Source organism: Dreissena polymorpha, chromosome 3 (genome assembly GCF_020536995.1).
Source record: "Dreissena polymorpha isolate Duluth1 chromosome 3, UMN_Dpol_1.0, whole genome shotgun sequence".
In the NCBI taxonomy this organism is placed as follows: domain Eukaryota; kingdom Metazoa; phylum Mollusca; class Bivalvia; order Myida; family Dreissenidae; genus Dreissena; species Dreissena polymorpha.
Window position 1 is genome coordinate 83,726,875 of NC_068357.1, and position 16,410 is coordinate 83,743,284.

At 39.2% G+C, this 16,410-nt stretch overlaps 1 protein-coding gene across 1 annotated transcript in view; it reads left to right on the plus strand.

Annotated features, from left to right (window-relative positions):
- Positions 1-16,410, plus strand: part of LOC127875035 (carnitine O-palmitoyltransferase 1, liver isoform-like) — a 45,077-nt gene that overhangs the window by 12,978 nt on the left and 15,689 nt on the right. The window contains exons 4-9 of the mRNA XM_052419835.1: positions 5,137-5,213; positions 6,079-6,169; positions 7,421-7,501; positions 8,558-8,760; positions 9,790-9,851; positions 13,560-13,658. Of these exons, the coding sequence (XP_052275795.1) occupies positions 5,137-5,213; positions 6,079-6,169; positions 7,421-7,501; positions 8,558-8,760; positions 9,790-9,851; positions 13,560-13,658 (613 nt within the window). The remainder of the gene's footprint in view (positions 1-5,136; positions 5,214-6,078; positions 6,170-7,420; positions 7,502-8,557; positions 8,761-9,789; positions 9,852-13,559; positions 13,659-16,410) is intronic.

Sequence of the window (16,410 nt, forward strand, 5' to 3'; positions counted from 1 at the left end):
CACTGTAGAAGTCATATTTGATGCCCAATCTTCATGTAACTATGACAAAATGTTTGTCTTAATGATATGTTGGTTGAGTTCAAAAATGGTTTCGGTCCATTTAAAAACATGGCCGCCAGGGGGCAGGGCAGTATTCCTTATATGGCTATAAAAAAAACTTGTGAACACTCTAGAAGTCACAATTTTTGCCCAATCATCATGAAACTTGGTCAAAACATTGGTTTTATTAGATGGTCGCTTTAGCGACCGTCTAATGTGTTTGATGTAAAATTCAGGTCGATACGGCCTGGGTATGATTAGCCCAATTCCCGCTTACACTACGCGCGAAGAAAGAGTTGTATAATTTATGCAAGAGGTTTGAGTTCTCCAATTATGTTTATTCACAAATGGAAACATTATATTAATATCGTGTTAAATGCAATAGTTTCGAATGGTGTTTTATAGAAAAGAATTAAAAAAAACAATGATCGTATTGCACGTGTCGCGGAGGAGATTGTTTATGAATGATTAAAATAGTCCACTTTCTGCTGCGTCTGCGTGACGTAGTATTTTCGCTCATCTCATTCATAAATCTGAGGCTGGCGATAAACAAAGGGGAGTCCGGGTGAGAATTACGCACTAGTATAAGGTTACGCTTGTTTATATTCACAGGTCTCAATTAATAAGACGTTAACCACGAGTACAACAATTATTACAGGGATACGATAGACAACATAACAATGATTCATTATCGCTGAAACTGTTAAAAAACATTTAAATATAACAAGAATATTCTCTAAAAAATGTAGTCTTGCTGTTTTGAAATAAGGTTTGGAATTTTGGTTTCTAAATAACTTAATTAAAAACAAAAGTTTAATTATAGTGTTTTTTACTTTTAGTCGCATATTTACCGCATTATAATGTGTGTTATAATAGGCAAACCATACATTAGTAAAATTCAATCTGCCTTCGCACATAGAAAGAATGGGTCAATTAGGTGCTGCGTTTCCTTTGCTTACTTCAGTTAGAGGTCAATTCTTTACGTAAAAGCAATCACAAGGCCCCGGCTTCAGAGGAATTGCGGAGCGTTCTTACATAATTAAAGTCGTAGTCGCATGGTATTTGCGTTTAGCGTCCTATTTGGTCACGTGGTTCTTTTTCGCGGGTGTTTTGGCATTCATGATATGAGGCTATTAATAGATGCGCCTGTCAATAAACAAAGGAAAGTTTACGGGCGATAACAACGCAATAGGTTACGCTCTCACATACAACTCAATGACGTAGTACAGGTCGTAAATTGAGAGATTTGGGAAAAAGTTGACGCTTATTTATATTCTCAATTTATAAAACGTTGAACATAAGTTCAACAATAACTTCAGCGATACGATAGACTAAAAAAAATCATAATCGCTTAACCCGAATATAACAAATAATTTATAATAATAATACGAATGACCTGTTTCATAACCTCGTTGAAGCTACTACATCGGGTATTTCTGGAAAGCGTTCTTGGTTCTCAGCACATAGCGGCGATCTTTTGTATTTACGGGTGCTAGCAACGCAATAGTAAAAGCTTAGTAGAAGGTTTAGCTTGTTTATATTCACAGTTCTCAATACATTGACAGTTGGATATGAGTTCATCAATTACTCAGGCATACTATAGGCAACCTCGAAAATGCTTTATAATCGCTAAAACCGAAAACAACTAAATATATTATATTAAATATATTTATAACAATTTTAAAAATGTAGTCGGCGTATACGCCGACTTTGAAATAAAGTTAGCAATTTACTTTTCTAAATAATTGAATACAATTAAACAAAAGTTAAACTATTGTGTTGTGTTTTTCACTTGTAAGCTGCATATTCACCGCATGAAATGTGTGTTAGCATTGTCAAACCACACATTAGTGTGAGTAAATAAAAAATATACTACGGGAGAGCACTTCATATGTGTCCTCATATGCCTTGTTATGAGTATCTTTCTTCATTATCGCAATATATCGTATGTTTATATTTGATTTAAACGCAGTTTTCTTTCGTCACATTTAAATCACACGTCAATAGCGCCGTCATGCGAAAATGGGTCTTATGCGTTTCGGCAAGCGTTTGTTAAACCCAACATGTGCTCTTGCGCAGTCAGGCCATAGGCGACGCTGTTCGCTTTAAAATCACTCAATATGTTATGTTTCTCCTTACCAGAAGGAGGGATAGCTGAGTGGGCTATTTATATGATGGGCGCATATGGAATAAGACCCATTTTCGCATGACGAGGGTCATTACAAATCTCATTGCGAATTGAAAATCCCACATTTAAAAACAATGCTTTTTGATACAAAATTGAATTCAAAATAGCAAACTTGTTAATAATGGCAGCCTATCGACACATTAAGGAATGATTTCCAGACGTGCTGACCAAGTACGGCAAACATTGTGGTATGATAATTAAACGATTTTCTCTTATCGTGACACTATACTATTTCGCTAATGATTGTTTTCTCATCTTGGAGGCGAAATTGAAATTCTGCGAGATGGATTGTAACGCGTAATTGTAACAGGGCCACAATTTGTGTCGTTTGAGCATACAGAGAGTAGTCCGGAATTCCTTACACTGAACAGTGCTACATCCTTTGAATTGAGCACATACGCAGTGATGTAGCAAAAATTCAGAGATTGTATCTCGAATCAGCTTATTAAATATTCGAAAATATTCATGCGTGTCTGTTGGCGTTATGTTAAAGTCACTAAGATGAAAACTGAAACAGCTTCGCCTAAAAGCGCATTAGTGCTCTATACCTATGTTTATGTTAGCGTTGTTGACACCGTGTGAACTGCTCGGGTAACAAGTAAAGCATAAACAGCAATGTTTATATACTTTTAATCCTCCATATACAAGATACGAAGATTATTGTATATTTTGAATTTGTATATGGTGTCAAAAATCAAAAGTTTTGTACACGGAACTTTCATTATGAATTTATATTCTTGGTGAGATAGTTATTTGATATTAGAAAAAATATTCCTTTAATATGATGGTGACTGCAAATTTTCTTTATATTAAGTTCTCATTACCATTTTCATCATACTTTCTTTGCTTTCAGAACTTCCAAAAAAGCATGCTGTTTTTATTTTGTCTTAGTTATTTCTATGAAATAATAAGGATGATAAAAAGTGCACACAAAACTCGACCCGTGCGCAATGACACACACTTTTTAAAGTTGAATGGCGTGTGTTCATTTCAAACTTGCGATTGATTTTGAAAAATGAATTGCGTGTTAAATTATGCAATAGCGAACATCTTCAGTGCCTTCAGCGCTTTGATTGATATCTCGGACGAGTTCGAAAATGGTCCAGATCGGTGAAAAAACATGGCCGCCAGGGGGCGGGGCAGTTTTCCTTATATGGCTATAGTAAAACCTTGTTAACACTCTAGAGGCCACATTTATTGTCCAATCTTCATGAAATTTGGTCGGAAGATTGGTCTCAATGATATCTTGGATGAGTTCAAAAATGGTTACGTTTGCTTGAAAAACATGGCTGCCAAGGGTTAGGGCATTTTTCCTTATATGGCTATATATGGCTATAGTAAAACCTTGTGAACACTCTAGAGGCCACATTTATCGTCCAATCTTCATGAAATTTGGTCAGAAGATTGGTCTCAATGATATCTTGAATGAGTTTAAAAATGGTTACGTTTGCTTGAAAAACATGGCTGCCAAGGGGCGGGGCATTTTTCCTTATATGGCAATATATGGCTTTAGTAAAATCTTGTTAACACTCTAAAGGCCACATTTATTGTCCGATCTTCATGAAACTTGGTCAGAAGATTCACCCCAATGATATCTTGGATGAGTTAAAAAATGATGCTGGTTGGTTGAAAAACATGGCTGCAAGGGGGCAGGGCATTTTTCCTTATATGGCCATAGTAAAACCTTGTTAACACTCTAGAGGCCACATTTATTTTCCGATCTTCATGAAACTTGGTCAGAAGATTTGTCCTCATGATATCTTGGATGAGTTCCAAAATGGTTTTTGTTGCTTAAAAAACATGGCCACCAGGGGGTGGGGCATTTTTCCTAATATGGCTATATATCATGCTTTAGTAAAACCTTGTTAACACTCTAGAGGCCACATTTATTGTCCGATCATCATGAAACTTGGTCAAAAGATTTGTCCCAATTATATTTTTGACAAGTTCAAAAGTGGTTCCAGTTGCTTGAAAAACATGGCCACCAGTGGGCGGGGCATTTTTCCTTATATGGACTTATGAATCTTCATGGCCGCCAAGGGGGCGTGGCATTTTTCCTTATATAGCTATAGTTAAACCTTGTTAACACTCTAGAAGCCATATTCATTTTATGATCATCATGAAACTTTGTCAGAAGATTTGTCCCAATTATATTTTTGACAAGTTCAAAAGTGGTTCCAGTTGCTTGAAAAACATCGCCACCAGTGGGCGGGGCATTTTTCCTTATATGGACTTATGAATCTTCATGAAGCTTTGTCAGTATATTTGTTTAAATGATATCTTGGATGTGTATGAAAATGGTTCTGGTCTGTTGAAAAACCTGACTGCCAGGGTGTTTACTAGTCATGAAAGTTGGTAAGAACATATTGTTCTAATGACATCTTGGGCTGCACAGAACAGGTCAGTTCCTTTGAATCTCAGGTGAGCGACTTTGGGCCTTTCAGGCCCTCTTGTTTATTTTTGAAAGATCGTCTAATAAATTATTGAATATGAACAATTTCCCCATGATGGCTTACTTTATACTTTCAAGCACTCCAATAGTCGAGCGCACTGTCCTCTGACAGCTCTTGTTATGGCCCCGGATCGAAAGATCGGGGGGTATATTGTTTTTGGCCTGTCTGTCTGTCATTGTATGTGTCTGTCTGTTTGTCTGTCCGTCTGTCTGTCACGATCTTTAACCTTGGTTTAACTTTTGCAATAACTTTTGTAATATTGAAGATAGCAACTTGATATTTGGCATGCATGTGTATCTCATGGAGCTGCACATATTGAGTGGTGAAAGGTCAAGGTCATCCTTCAAGGTCAAAGGTAAAAAAAAAATCAAAGCGACGCATTAGGGGGCATTGTTTTTCTGACAAACACATCTCTTGTTTTTATAGTAAGGCTCAAATCATTTTTGATTGCCTCAGGTCGATCAACAAGCGTAACTGGCTGGCAGAGTTCTGGTTGAACATGGTGTACCTGGGGTGGAGGGAACCTTGTGCTGGTAGGTAGACCAGGGGAAGGGTAGGGGGTGGGGGCAGAGCTCTGGATGAACATGGTGTACCATGGGTGGAGGAATCCTTGTGCTGGTAGGTAGACCAGGGGCGGGATAGGGGGTGGGGGCAGAGCTCTGGATGAACATGGTGTACCTGGGGTGGAGGGAACCTTGTGCTGGTAGGTAGACCAGGGGCAGGGTAGGGGGTGGGGGCAGAGCTCTGGATGAACATGGTGTACCTGGGGTGGAGGGAACCTTGTGCTGGTAGGTAGACCAGGGGCAGGGTAGGGGGTGGGGGCAGAGCTCTGGATGAACATGGTATATCTGGGGTGGAGGTAACCTTGTGCTGGTAGGTAGACCAGGGGCGGGGTATGGGGGAGGGGCGGCATACACAATGCTGGATGAAGATGGTGTACCTGGGGCGGAGGGAACCTTGTGCTGGTAGATAGAGCTGGGGGCTTGGGCCACTAAGCTCCTTAGATACATGGTAACTAAAGTCATCGTTGAAAAGTAGCAGAGAACATTTTGAAATTCTATTTACCTCGGGAAAAAATTATTTTATGAAAATAATTATAAAAAGTGTAACATTGGTAAACTCTGTACTTAAGACATTGAATGTGAAAACTGTGCTTAATACATGTGAGTAAAGAGTTTTCCCATATTGGCTAGTGCAGTCTTCACTGGCTTATCAGGAATGAGATTCCGCTTTTATGGAATTTCACATTTAAAGCAAGACTCTTCTGAACGAAAATCCAGCCTAGGCAGAAACTGTCTTCCTGATTAGCCTGTTTTGACTGCACAGGCTAATCTAATATGATTATTTACGCACATGCATTAAGCCCAGTTTTCCCACAACGAGGCTCATATGTTTCAGTGAATGTGAATTGCTATGCGTTGGACAGGAAGGCCCAGCCCTCCACCAATCAGCTTGCCCGGGCAGCCAACATGATCTACCATGTCGTCAAGTGGGTAACTGTATGGAGTTCTGCTTTAGACTGACTTTTCTTCCTTGCATATCAACAAAAACGTAGTTTTATTATGCACATTTCACTGACCGTAAAATTGCTTGCGTAATACCACACTTTAATTAAATAATAGCATGATATTTTTGTAAGCATTTAGTTTTACTAAAAGTGAGAAATAGAAACTGCTCAAATTGTACATTTGAACAGGATTTAGACGAAAATAAACACCACAAAATCAAGTTTTTTTACTTGACTTAAATATGCGACCTGCAAGATTTTGCTGTGAGCGAATTATCAATAAAACTGTTACTCTATTTTCTCTCATATAAGTCACGCTGTGAGTCAATTGGTCTTAATGTATGTGTGTAAACTGTCATCCCAGATTAGCCTGTGCAGTCACTGGTAATAGAAACCAAGGCTTAATTCATGTACCTGGAGTGTCATCCCAGATTAGCCTGTGCAGTCACTGGTAATAGAAACCAAGGCTGAATTCATGCACCTGGAGTGTCATCCCAGATTAGCCTGTGCAGTCACTGGTAATAGAAACCAAGGCTTAATTCATGTACCTGGAGTGTCATCCCAGATTAGCCTGTGCAGTCACTGGTAATAGAAACCAAGGCTTAATTCATGTACCTGGAGTGTCATCCCAGATTAGCCTGTGCAGTCACTGGTAATAGAAACCAAGGCTTAACTCATGTACCTGGAGTGTCATCCCAGATTAGCCTGTGCAGTCACTGGTAATAGAAACCAAGGCTTAATTCATGTACCTGGAGTGTCATCCCAGATTAGCCTGTGCAGTCACTGGTAATAGAAACCAAGGCTGAATTCATGTACCTGGAGTGTCATCCCAGATTAGCCTGTGCAGTCACTGGTAATAGAAACCAAGGCTGAATTCATGTACCTGGAGTGTCATCCCAGATTAGCCTGTGCAGTCACTGGTAATAGAAACCAAGGCTTAATTCATGTACCTGGAGTGTCATCCCAGATTAGCCTGTGCAGTCACTGGTAATAGAAACCAAGGCTGAATTCATGTACCTGGAGTGTCATCCCGGGATTAGCCTTGCAGTCTGCACAGGCTTATCAGGGACAAAACTTTCTGTCTTAACTGGAGTTTGGTTAAAAAGAGATTTCCATTGATAAAAAATGCAACAAAAGTGTAGAGCGTCGTCCCTGATTATCGTGTTCGAACTGCACAGGCAAATGTGAGACAACACTTTTCATAGGCATTCCTATATATAATGATGTGTTCAGGTTCTACCAAGATGTGGTTGATGAGACCTTGGTGCCGCAGTACATGCAGGACATGATACCCATCGCCATGGACGGATACAAGTGAGTGCGTGTGCAGGCTGCGATAGCTTGCATGGCTGAAAGTTTGACTAGGCCTCAGGACTACAATCATTCTTGAGATTAATCTTAGACTCAATGTCGTATATATTATTTAACCAATTGAAATCAATGCTAATAAATTTCCAGCATTCTAATTGGTCAATATTTTGAGTTGAGACTAATGTTGAGACTAAGGAATCTCATGTCTACAGAGGTTTTCATGCAGGATATTAAATTATCCTGGTACTTAAACAGCGTCCCAACCCAAACTGGGAATAGCAAAAGCAGACTTGATATGACTGTCATAAACGGCGAAAATTTCAAATAAACAAAATTGGTTTCATTTAAATATTTTGACAAATGAATAACCTTGTAATATTTAACCAGGTTTTCCGAAGGAAAAAACTGGTTATTAGATTGGTGAATGCGGGCGGGCTGGCTGGCTGGCTGGCGGGCTGGCGGAGCAAGCTTGTCCGGGCCATAACTTTGTCGTTCATTGTGAGATTTTAAAATCATTTGGCACATTTGTTAACCATCATTAGACGGTGTGTCGCGCGAAAAAATTACGTCAATATCTCCAAGGTCAAGGTCACACTTTGAGTTCAAACGTAAAAAATAGCCATAAATGAGCTTGTCTGGGCTATAACTATGTCATTCATTATGAGATTTTAAAATCATTTGGCACATTTGTTCACCATCATGGGACGGTGTGTCGCAAAAAAGAATCACGTCAATATCTCGAATGTCAAGGTCGCCACGATTAAAAATAGATTTATTTTAAAACAAACTTACAAATGGGGTTAATTTTGTTTGTTCATTTCAAAAGTTCAGTTTGAGTTGTCTCCCTTTATCAGATTTTTTTTCACAATGAAAACCTGGTTTTGTGACAATTTTGTCCCTTGTTTAAATTGTATTACTTTAATAATTTCTTCCACTGCATCTCACACTTATGATGAATTACAACCCTGCAGTACACCGCTATCATGTAACATTCCCTTAATTCCAGTAAATATTGAAGCCTACACTTTCCTCTGAGTAACCAATATTCTCCTTGTGCAGGCGTACATTCTGCACGGTACGAGTGCCAAAGCCGGGCCTTGATGAGATTGTGACCTACAAAGACCAGAAGCACGTGGTGGTGTACAGGAAGGGAGTGTTCTATAGCCTCGATGTCTTTAAGGCAGACGGGGAAGGCAAGGAGATTCAAGTCTCCATTCCCGAGCTGCATGTCCAGTTACAGAGGATCTGTGAACTCGCTGACGGTAGGTGTTGATAATGAGTTAATTTAAACATATTTTTTTAAACGCTATCAAATCAGTTTCCTAGGTTAAACTAGTACTATGGTGTCTTTTTTGTGAGATCTAAAATGCGCACCCACAGTGAGGATTCAACCAGTGACATCCTTGTTGGTAGTATTGTGTAATTTTTATGTGTTAGGGTAAGATATAGTGTTGTTATTTTATTTTGATGTTGTAAGTATAGACTTATTGTTCCTTTTCATAGATGAAAGTATTATCAACCAGGTTTTCCGAAGGAAAAAACTGGTTATTAGATTGGCGAATGTCGGCGGCAGGCGGTGGGCGGAACAAGCCTTCTGGGCCATAACTTTGTCGTTCGTTGTGAGATTTTAAAATCATTTGGCACATTTGTTCACCATCATTAGACGGTGTGTCGCGCGAAAGAATTACGTCGATATCTCCAAGGACAAGGTCACACTTTGAGTTCAAAGGTAAAAAATTGCCATAAATGAGCTTGTCCGGGCCATAACTATGTCATTTATTGTGAGATTTTAAAATTATTTGTTCACCATCATTGGACGGTGTGTCGCACGAAAGAATTACGTCAATATCTCCAAGGTCAAGGTCGCCACGACTAAAAATAGATTTATTTTGAAACAAAGGAGGTTAATTATAAATAATCAGTTCAGTTTGAGTTGTTTTTCTTTATCAGACTTTTTTTCGCATTGCAAACCTGGCTTTGTGACAATTTTGTCCCTTATGTTGTATTTTTTTTAATGGCATATGTGTTTTTTGTATTTACATATAGTTATTTTATGTAAAGTATTAATAAGAATTTAAAACTAAATTTTATTAAAAATGATTTATAGATACACATTATGAACAAAATGATAATGTGATTTATAATGCTAAATGATGATTTATTTAACACATGTTCAATATTGATTGAGGCATAGAGATGTAATGCAAACTCAGATTGTACATGCAAGCTGATGCTGTGTTTAGATGATGGCCAAGCCAACAATAAGGCATTCATGGTTTTTTTCATTTCAGAAGAGAAAGACACGTGCCCTGTTGCTTTATTCACTGCCCAGAACAGGGACTTCTGGGCAAAGGTAGGTAAATTGGGGTTGGTTTGAGGGTCAGGGGTCAGCAGTTAGGGGGGAGTCAAGGAGATATAGAGGCAGTAAGGAACATGTCATGGGTCAGCAGAAAGGGAGGGGTCAAGGGTCAGCAGAAAGGGAGGGGTCAAGGGTCAGCAGAAAGGGAGGGGTCAAGGGTCAGCAGAAAGGGAGGGGTCATTGGGTCAGCAGAAAGGGAGGGGTCAAGGGTCAGCAGTAAGGGAGGGGTCAAGGGTCAGCAGAAAGGGAGGGGTCAAGGGTCAGCAGAAAGGGAGGGGTCAAGGGTCAGCAGAAAGGGAGGGTCAAGGGTCAGCAGAAAGGGAGGGGTCAAGGGTCAGCAGTAAGGGAGGGGTCAAGGGTCAGCAGTAAGGGAGTGGTCAAGGGTCAGCAGAAAGGGAGGGGTCAAGGGTCAGCAGTAAGGGAGGGATCAAGGGTCAGCAGAAAGGGAGGGGTCAAGGGTCAGCAATAAGGGAGGGGTCAAGGGTCAGCAGTAAGGGAGTGGTCAAGGGTCAGCAGTAAGGGAGGGGTCAAGGGGCAGCAGTAAGGAAGGGGTCAAGGGGCAGCAGTAAGGGAGGGGTCCAGGGGCAGCTTTAATGGAGGGGTCAAGGGGCAGTAAGTGGTCAAGGGGCAGCATTAAGGGAGGGGTCTAGCTGCAACAATAAGGGAGGGGTCAAGGGGCAGCATTAATGCAGGGGTCATAGGGTCAGCAATCAGGGATGGGTTAAAGGGTTAGCAGTTAGGGAGGGGTCAAGAGTTGGGGTTTACATTGTATGTGGGCATTCTATGCACCACTATTTACTTTTTGAAATTATTTAGTTATCCCCCGCCAGAGGCGGAGGGATATTGTTTTGGCGTTGTCCGTCCGTCTGTCCGGCTGTCCATCCATCCGTCTGTCCGGCACTTTTGTGTCGGGAGCCATATCTTGGAAGTTCTTTGGTGGATTTCATTTAAACTTGGTATGAGTATATATATGCATAAGAGGATGATGCACGCCAAAAGGCATTGTACACCATCTGTTAAAAACAGACTTATGGCCCTTTGTATCTTGAAAAAATGCTTTTTAGTGTCCGTAGCCATATCTTGGAAGTTCTTTGGCGGATTTCATTGAAACTTGGTATGAGTATATATATATGCATAAGAGGATGATGCACGACAAATGGCATTGTACACCATCTGTTAAAAACAGACTTATGGCCCTTTGTATCTTGAGAATTTTTTTTACTATAGGCACTTTTGTGTCCGGAGCCATATCTTGGAAGTGCTTTGGCGGATTTCATTTAAACTTGGTATGAGTATATATATGCATAAGAGGATGATGCACGCCTAATGGCATTGTACACCATCTGTTAAAAGCAGACTTATGGCCCTTTGTATCTTGAAAAAATGCTTTTTACTATAGGCATTTTTGTGTCCGGAGCCATATCTTGGAAGCGCTTTGGCGGATTTCTTTGAAACTTGGTATGAATATATTCCCACGCCAGAGGCGGGGGGATATTGTTTTGGCGTTGTCAGTCCATCCGGCTGTCCGTCCGGCACTTTTGTGCTTAAGAACCTTCCTTTGTCTAAGTTTTGTGTTATTGTCCTCCGTCCGTCCATCTATCATTATGTTCATCCGTCCAATTTGAACCCATCCTCAAACAGAGCATATGTTGCGGGGGATACCTTGGGCCTTTCAGGCCCTCTTGTTTATGTAATGCAATATTTTCACAACAAAAATGTTAACAATTTTTAGCTCACCTGATTGCTCAGGTGAGATCTTGTGACTGGTCTTTGTCCGTCGTCTGTTCTCCATCCGTCCATATTGTTTGTAAACTCTCTAGAGGCCACATTTATTGTCCGATCTTCATGAAACTTGGTCAGAAGCTTTGTCCCAATGAAATCTCGGTCAAGTTCGAAACTGGGTCGTGCCGGGTCAAAAACAAGGTCACGAGGTCAAAAAAAAGAAAAACCTTGTAAACAATGTAGAAGCCACATCTCATGCCCAATCTTCATGAAACTTTGTCAAAATGTTTGCCTTCATGATATGTTGGTTGAAAAACATGGCCGCCAGTGGGCGGGGCAGTTTTACTTATTTCGCTATAGAGAAACCTTGTAAACACTCGAGAAGTCACACTTTTTGCCCAATCATCATGAAAGTTGGTCAAAACATTGGTTTTATTGATATCTCGGACGAGTTCGAAAATGGTCCAGATCGGTGATAAACATGGCTGCCAGTGGGCGGGGCATTTTTCTCTTATGTATATAGTGAAAACATGTGTACACTCTAGAAGTCACATTTTTGGCCCAATTTTCATGAAATTTGGTCAGAACATTTGTTTCCTTGATACGAGAGTTGAGTTTGAAAATGGTTCCTGTCAGTTGAATAACATGGCTGCTGGGGGGGGGGGGGGGGGCAGTTTCTCATAATTATATAGTAAAAAAGCTTGTAAACACTATAGAAGTTACATTTTTTGCCCAATCATCATGAAACTTAGTGAAAAGATTGGTTATATATATATCACATAATTAATGCCATAATTATTGCCTTTAGATTGTCCAAATTTTCATTATATTATACAAAATCCTTGTAAATACCCCAGAGGTCACAATTTTGTTTCAGATTTTATGAATCTTGATCATAATATTTATTTTTGTAAGCAAAGTTTTATGTTTGGTAAGGGGGGGGGGGGTCAACTCAAAATATAGGTCACCAGGTCAAATCTTGAAAAAAACAAAATCACTCCATATGCCAGAGTTTTGGTTCGATAATAATGAAACTTGACCAGGATGTTTGTCTGGACAATATCTAGGTCAAGTTTGACGTTTGGTAAAGATTGAATGAACCGACTCCTCTCAGGTGAGCGAACTAGGGCCATCTTGGCCCTCTTGTTTGTTTTTATTTGATGATTTTGCAATAAAAAGAAGATTTATCAGGTTGTTTTTGTGAAATTGTTGTATTAGATTGTTCTTGGCGTTTGTTTTGACATGCATTATATAACATTTTTGGATATTTTCAATGGGTACACTTTTCTGTGACCCACACTTTCCTTGTTGTAGGGCCAGTCAAATAAAATAGTTTTTCTAGAACTCATGTTTTTGTAAATTTTAAATGTTGTTTTGTCATTTGAATCAGATCCTATGTATTTAAAAACTCTTGTAATGAAGTAAACCAGAATTTTTTTTATTAACTTATGCTGACATTACACATCTTACTATTAACTTATGCTGACATTACACATCTTACTATTGACTTATGCTGACATAACACATCTTACTATTAACTTATGCTGACATTACACATCTTACTATTAACTTATGCTGACATTACACATCTTACTATTAACTTATGCTGACATTACACATCTTACTATTAACTTATGCTGACATTACACATCTTACTATTAACTTATGCTGACATTACACATCTTACGGAATACAAATAAGCCTTGCTCTGGGAAAATGGGGATTAATGCATGTGTGTAAAGTTCCGTCCTACATTAGCCTGTGCAGGTCAGCACAGGCTGATCAGGAATGACACTATCCGCCTAAACTTAATTTTTCGCTAAGAAGGGACTTCCTTTAAAACGAAAACTTCTCTGAAAGCGGAAAGTATCCTCCCTAATCTCAGATTATACTTTGCACAACTGCAACGTGAAATTGTGATCCAAAATCTTGTGTGATTTTTTATGTGATTTTAATGCTGATTTGTGTATTTCCTGAAAGGTCCGAGAGCGCCTCATTGCTATTGACGTGAACAGAGAAAGTATACTGGCTATTGACAGCTCCATTGGGTTCTTTACCCTTGACGAGGAACGTCCCAAGGTAACCTGGAAACATTTTGAGAAATTAGAAGAGGACTAGAGTCTGTCATAATACTGTGTCGTTATGTTAAAGTCAAATATGGGGCCAAATTTCTGCCGGTTACCAAATTTCTGCCGGTTTACCAATCTCAAATGGTATATATTTTTTCCAAATGACTACCTGAAATTCTGTATTGAAGATTTCCAAAAATATATATTATTTTTAGCTCATCTATTTTTTGAAAAAAAAATTATGAGCTATTGTCATCACCTTGGCGTCGGCGTCGGCGTTGGCGTCCGGTTAAGTTTTGCGTTTAAGTCCTTTAAGTGTGCCCTTTTTATACTTAGAAAATTGAAAATTTTGGTTAAGTTTTGTGTTTAGGTCCACTTTTCTCAGAAAGTATCAAAGCTATTGCTTTCATACTTGCAACACTTACAAACTATCATAAGCGGACTGTGCAGGCAAAGTAATGTAACTCTGACTGGCATTTTGACAGAATTATGTGCCCTTTTTATACTTAGAGAATTGGAAATTTGGTTAAGTTTTGTGTTAAGATTCACTTTATTCCTACAGTTTCAAAGCTATTGCTTTCATACTTGCAACACTTATTAACTATCATAAGGGGACTGTGCAGGCAAAGTTATGTAACTCTGACTGGCATTTTGACGGAATTATGGGTCCTTTATACTTAGAAAATTTGGTTAAGTTTTGTGTTTTGGTCCACTTTACCCCTAAAGTATCATAGATATTGCTTTCATACTTGGAACACTAGCAAATTATCATAAGGGTACAGTAAAAGGACAAGTTGCATAACTCTGGTTGTCATTTTTACGGAATTATGGCCCTTTTTTGACTTAGTAACTTTGAATATATGGTTAAATTTTGTGTTTCGATCCACATTACTTCTTAACTATTAAGGCTATTGCTTTCAAACTTCAAATACTTTCATGCTATCATGAGGTTCCTGTACCATGGCAAGTTGAATTTTACCTTGACCTTTGAATGACCTTGACTCTCAAGGTCAAATTATTAAATATTGCTAAAATTGCCATAACTTCTTTATTAATGATTAGATTTGATTGATACTTTGACAAAACTACTCTTACCTGACATACCACAATAGACTCCACCCAACCATCCCCCGTGCCCTACCCCCCCCCCCCCCCCCCCCCCCCCCCCCCGGAAACCCCCCCCCCCCCCCCCCCGCAATCCCCCCCCTATTTTTTTATTTTTTTTGTAAGATCATCTCACAAAAAGACCACCCACACCCTCACACTATACCCCCCCCCCAAATTATTTTTTTTTTAAATGTTAAAAAACAAAAAGATTAATTTTTATTATTATATGTTTAAAATACCGTCAAACCATCGCACCGTAGAATCCCCCCCCCCCTCCCCCCCACCCGAATCCCACCCCCCCCTCCCCCCCTCCCCCCCCCCCCTATTTTTTTTTTTTTTTTAAGATCATCTCACAAATGACCACCAAACCCTCACACTATACCCCCCCCCCCCCCCTCCACCCCACCCTCCCAAATTTCTTTTTTTTGAAACGGTTAAAAAACACAAATTTTTATTTTAATTAATTTATGTTTGAACTACCGTCCAACCATCGCACCCAAGAATCCCCCCCCCCCCCCCCCCCCCCCCTCCCCCGATTATTTTTTTTCGCATTTTTGGAAAATAATGTAATATATGTCCTCACACCCACACTATACACCCCTCTTCACTCCACCCCTCCCTCCTTTGTGATTGAAAATGAGAGTCCCTTCACCTTTAAAAAGAAAATAGATGAGCGGTCTGCACCTGCAAGGCCGTGCTCCTGTTATTTTATGCCTTTTGGTGGTTTATAGAGAAATATCAGTGAATTAAAACTGATAATTTACTGTTTGAAACAGTGAAGAATTATTGATAATTTTCACTGTTTTACAGCGAAATTCTCCAGTTAAACTCTTACAATATAAATAATCGGTGAAAAAAGCATAAAATAAAAAGAACATTTGTTGGATTTGGTGGAATATCTATTTTAATGAACTCGTGATCATCAAAAATGTATCATTTCACCGTTGGCTGTGCCACATTGTGATCATACTATTTTCTATGATCGCTCGTCAATTAAAATCGATCACTGAATCCAACAAATATACTCTATTTCATTCTTTAAAAAAATAAATGTTAACATTAAACACTTTCCTATACAGCTGTATATGTTGAATCTTAGTAAATATAATATTGAAAAGAATTTTATTCAAAATTTTGAAGTATTTATAAGGGAAAAAAACTAACATGAATGGCCCAATTCTTGTCCCAATACAAAGGGCTCCAGCCCTGTGCACAATGTGGTGGGATAAAACAACACTGTAATGTCTCCTGCAATGAAATATTCATCAATTATCCCATTCAGGGATTAAGCATGGTAGATGATGTGAAGATTATGCTAACAAATTTCATATAATTCAAATCGGACAAGTGTTCTGAATAGCATGACATTGCAAGTATTTGGATGAGGAGATGACTATCAGGTCGGGCCGCAAAGACCTCTTGAAGAGGCAGGTAGGGCCTGTAAATAAACTCGGATGTACACACACACTCAACAGTCTGAACTATATTTTTCTCTTATCTCTGATTGTTTGTCCATTGTAGGGTTATTATCTGTTTTATGCTAATTAAATTTAATATATGGCGTCATAGAGGCTAAAGTATCTGAGAGCAGAAAATTAAAATGATTCCCAACTCAACAGCCCCATATATTTCCTTCTTCAATATATAATTGAGCC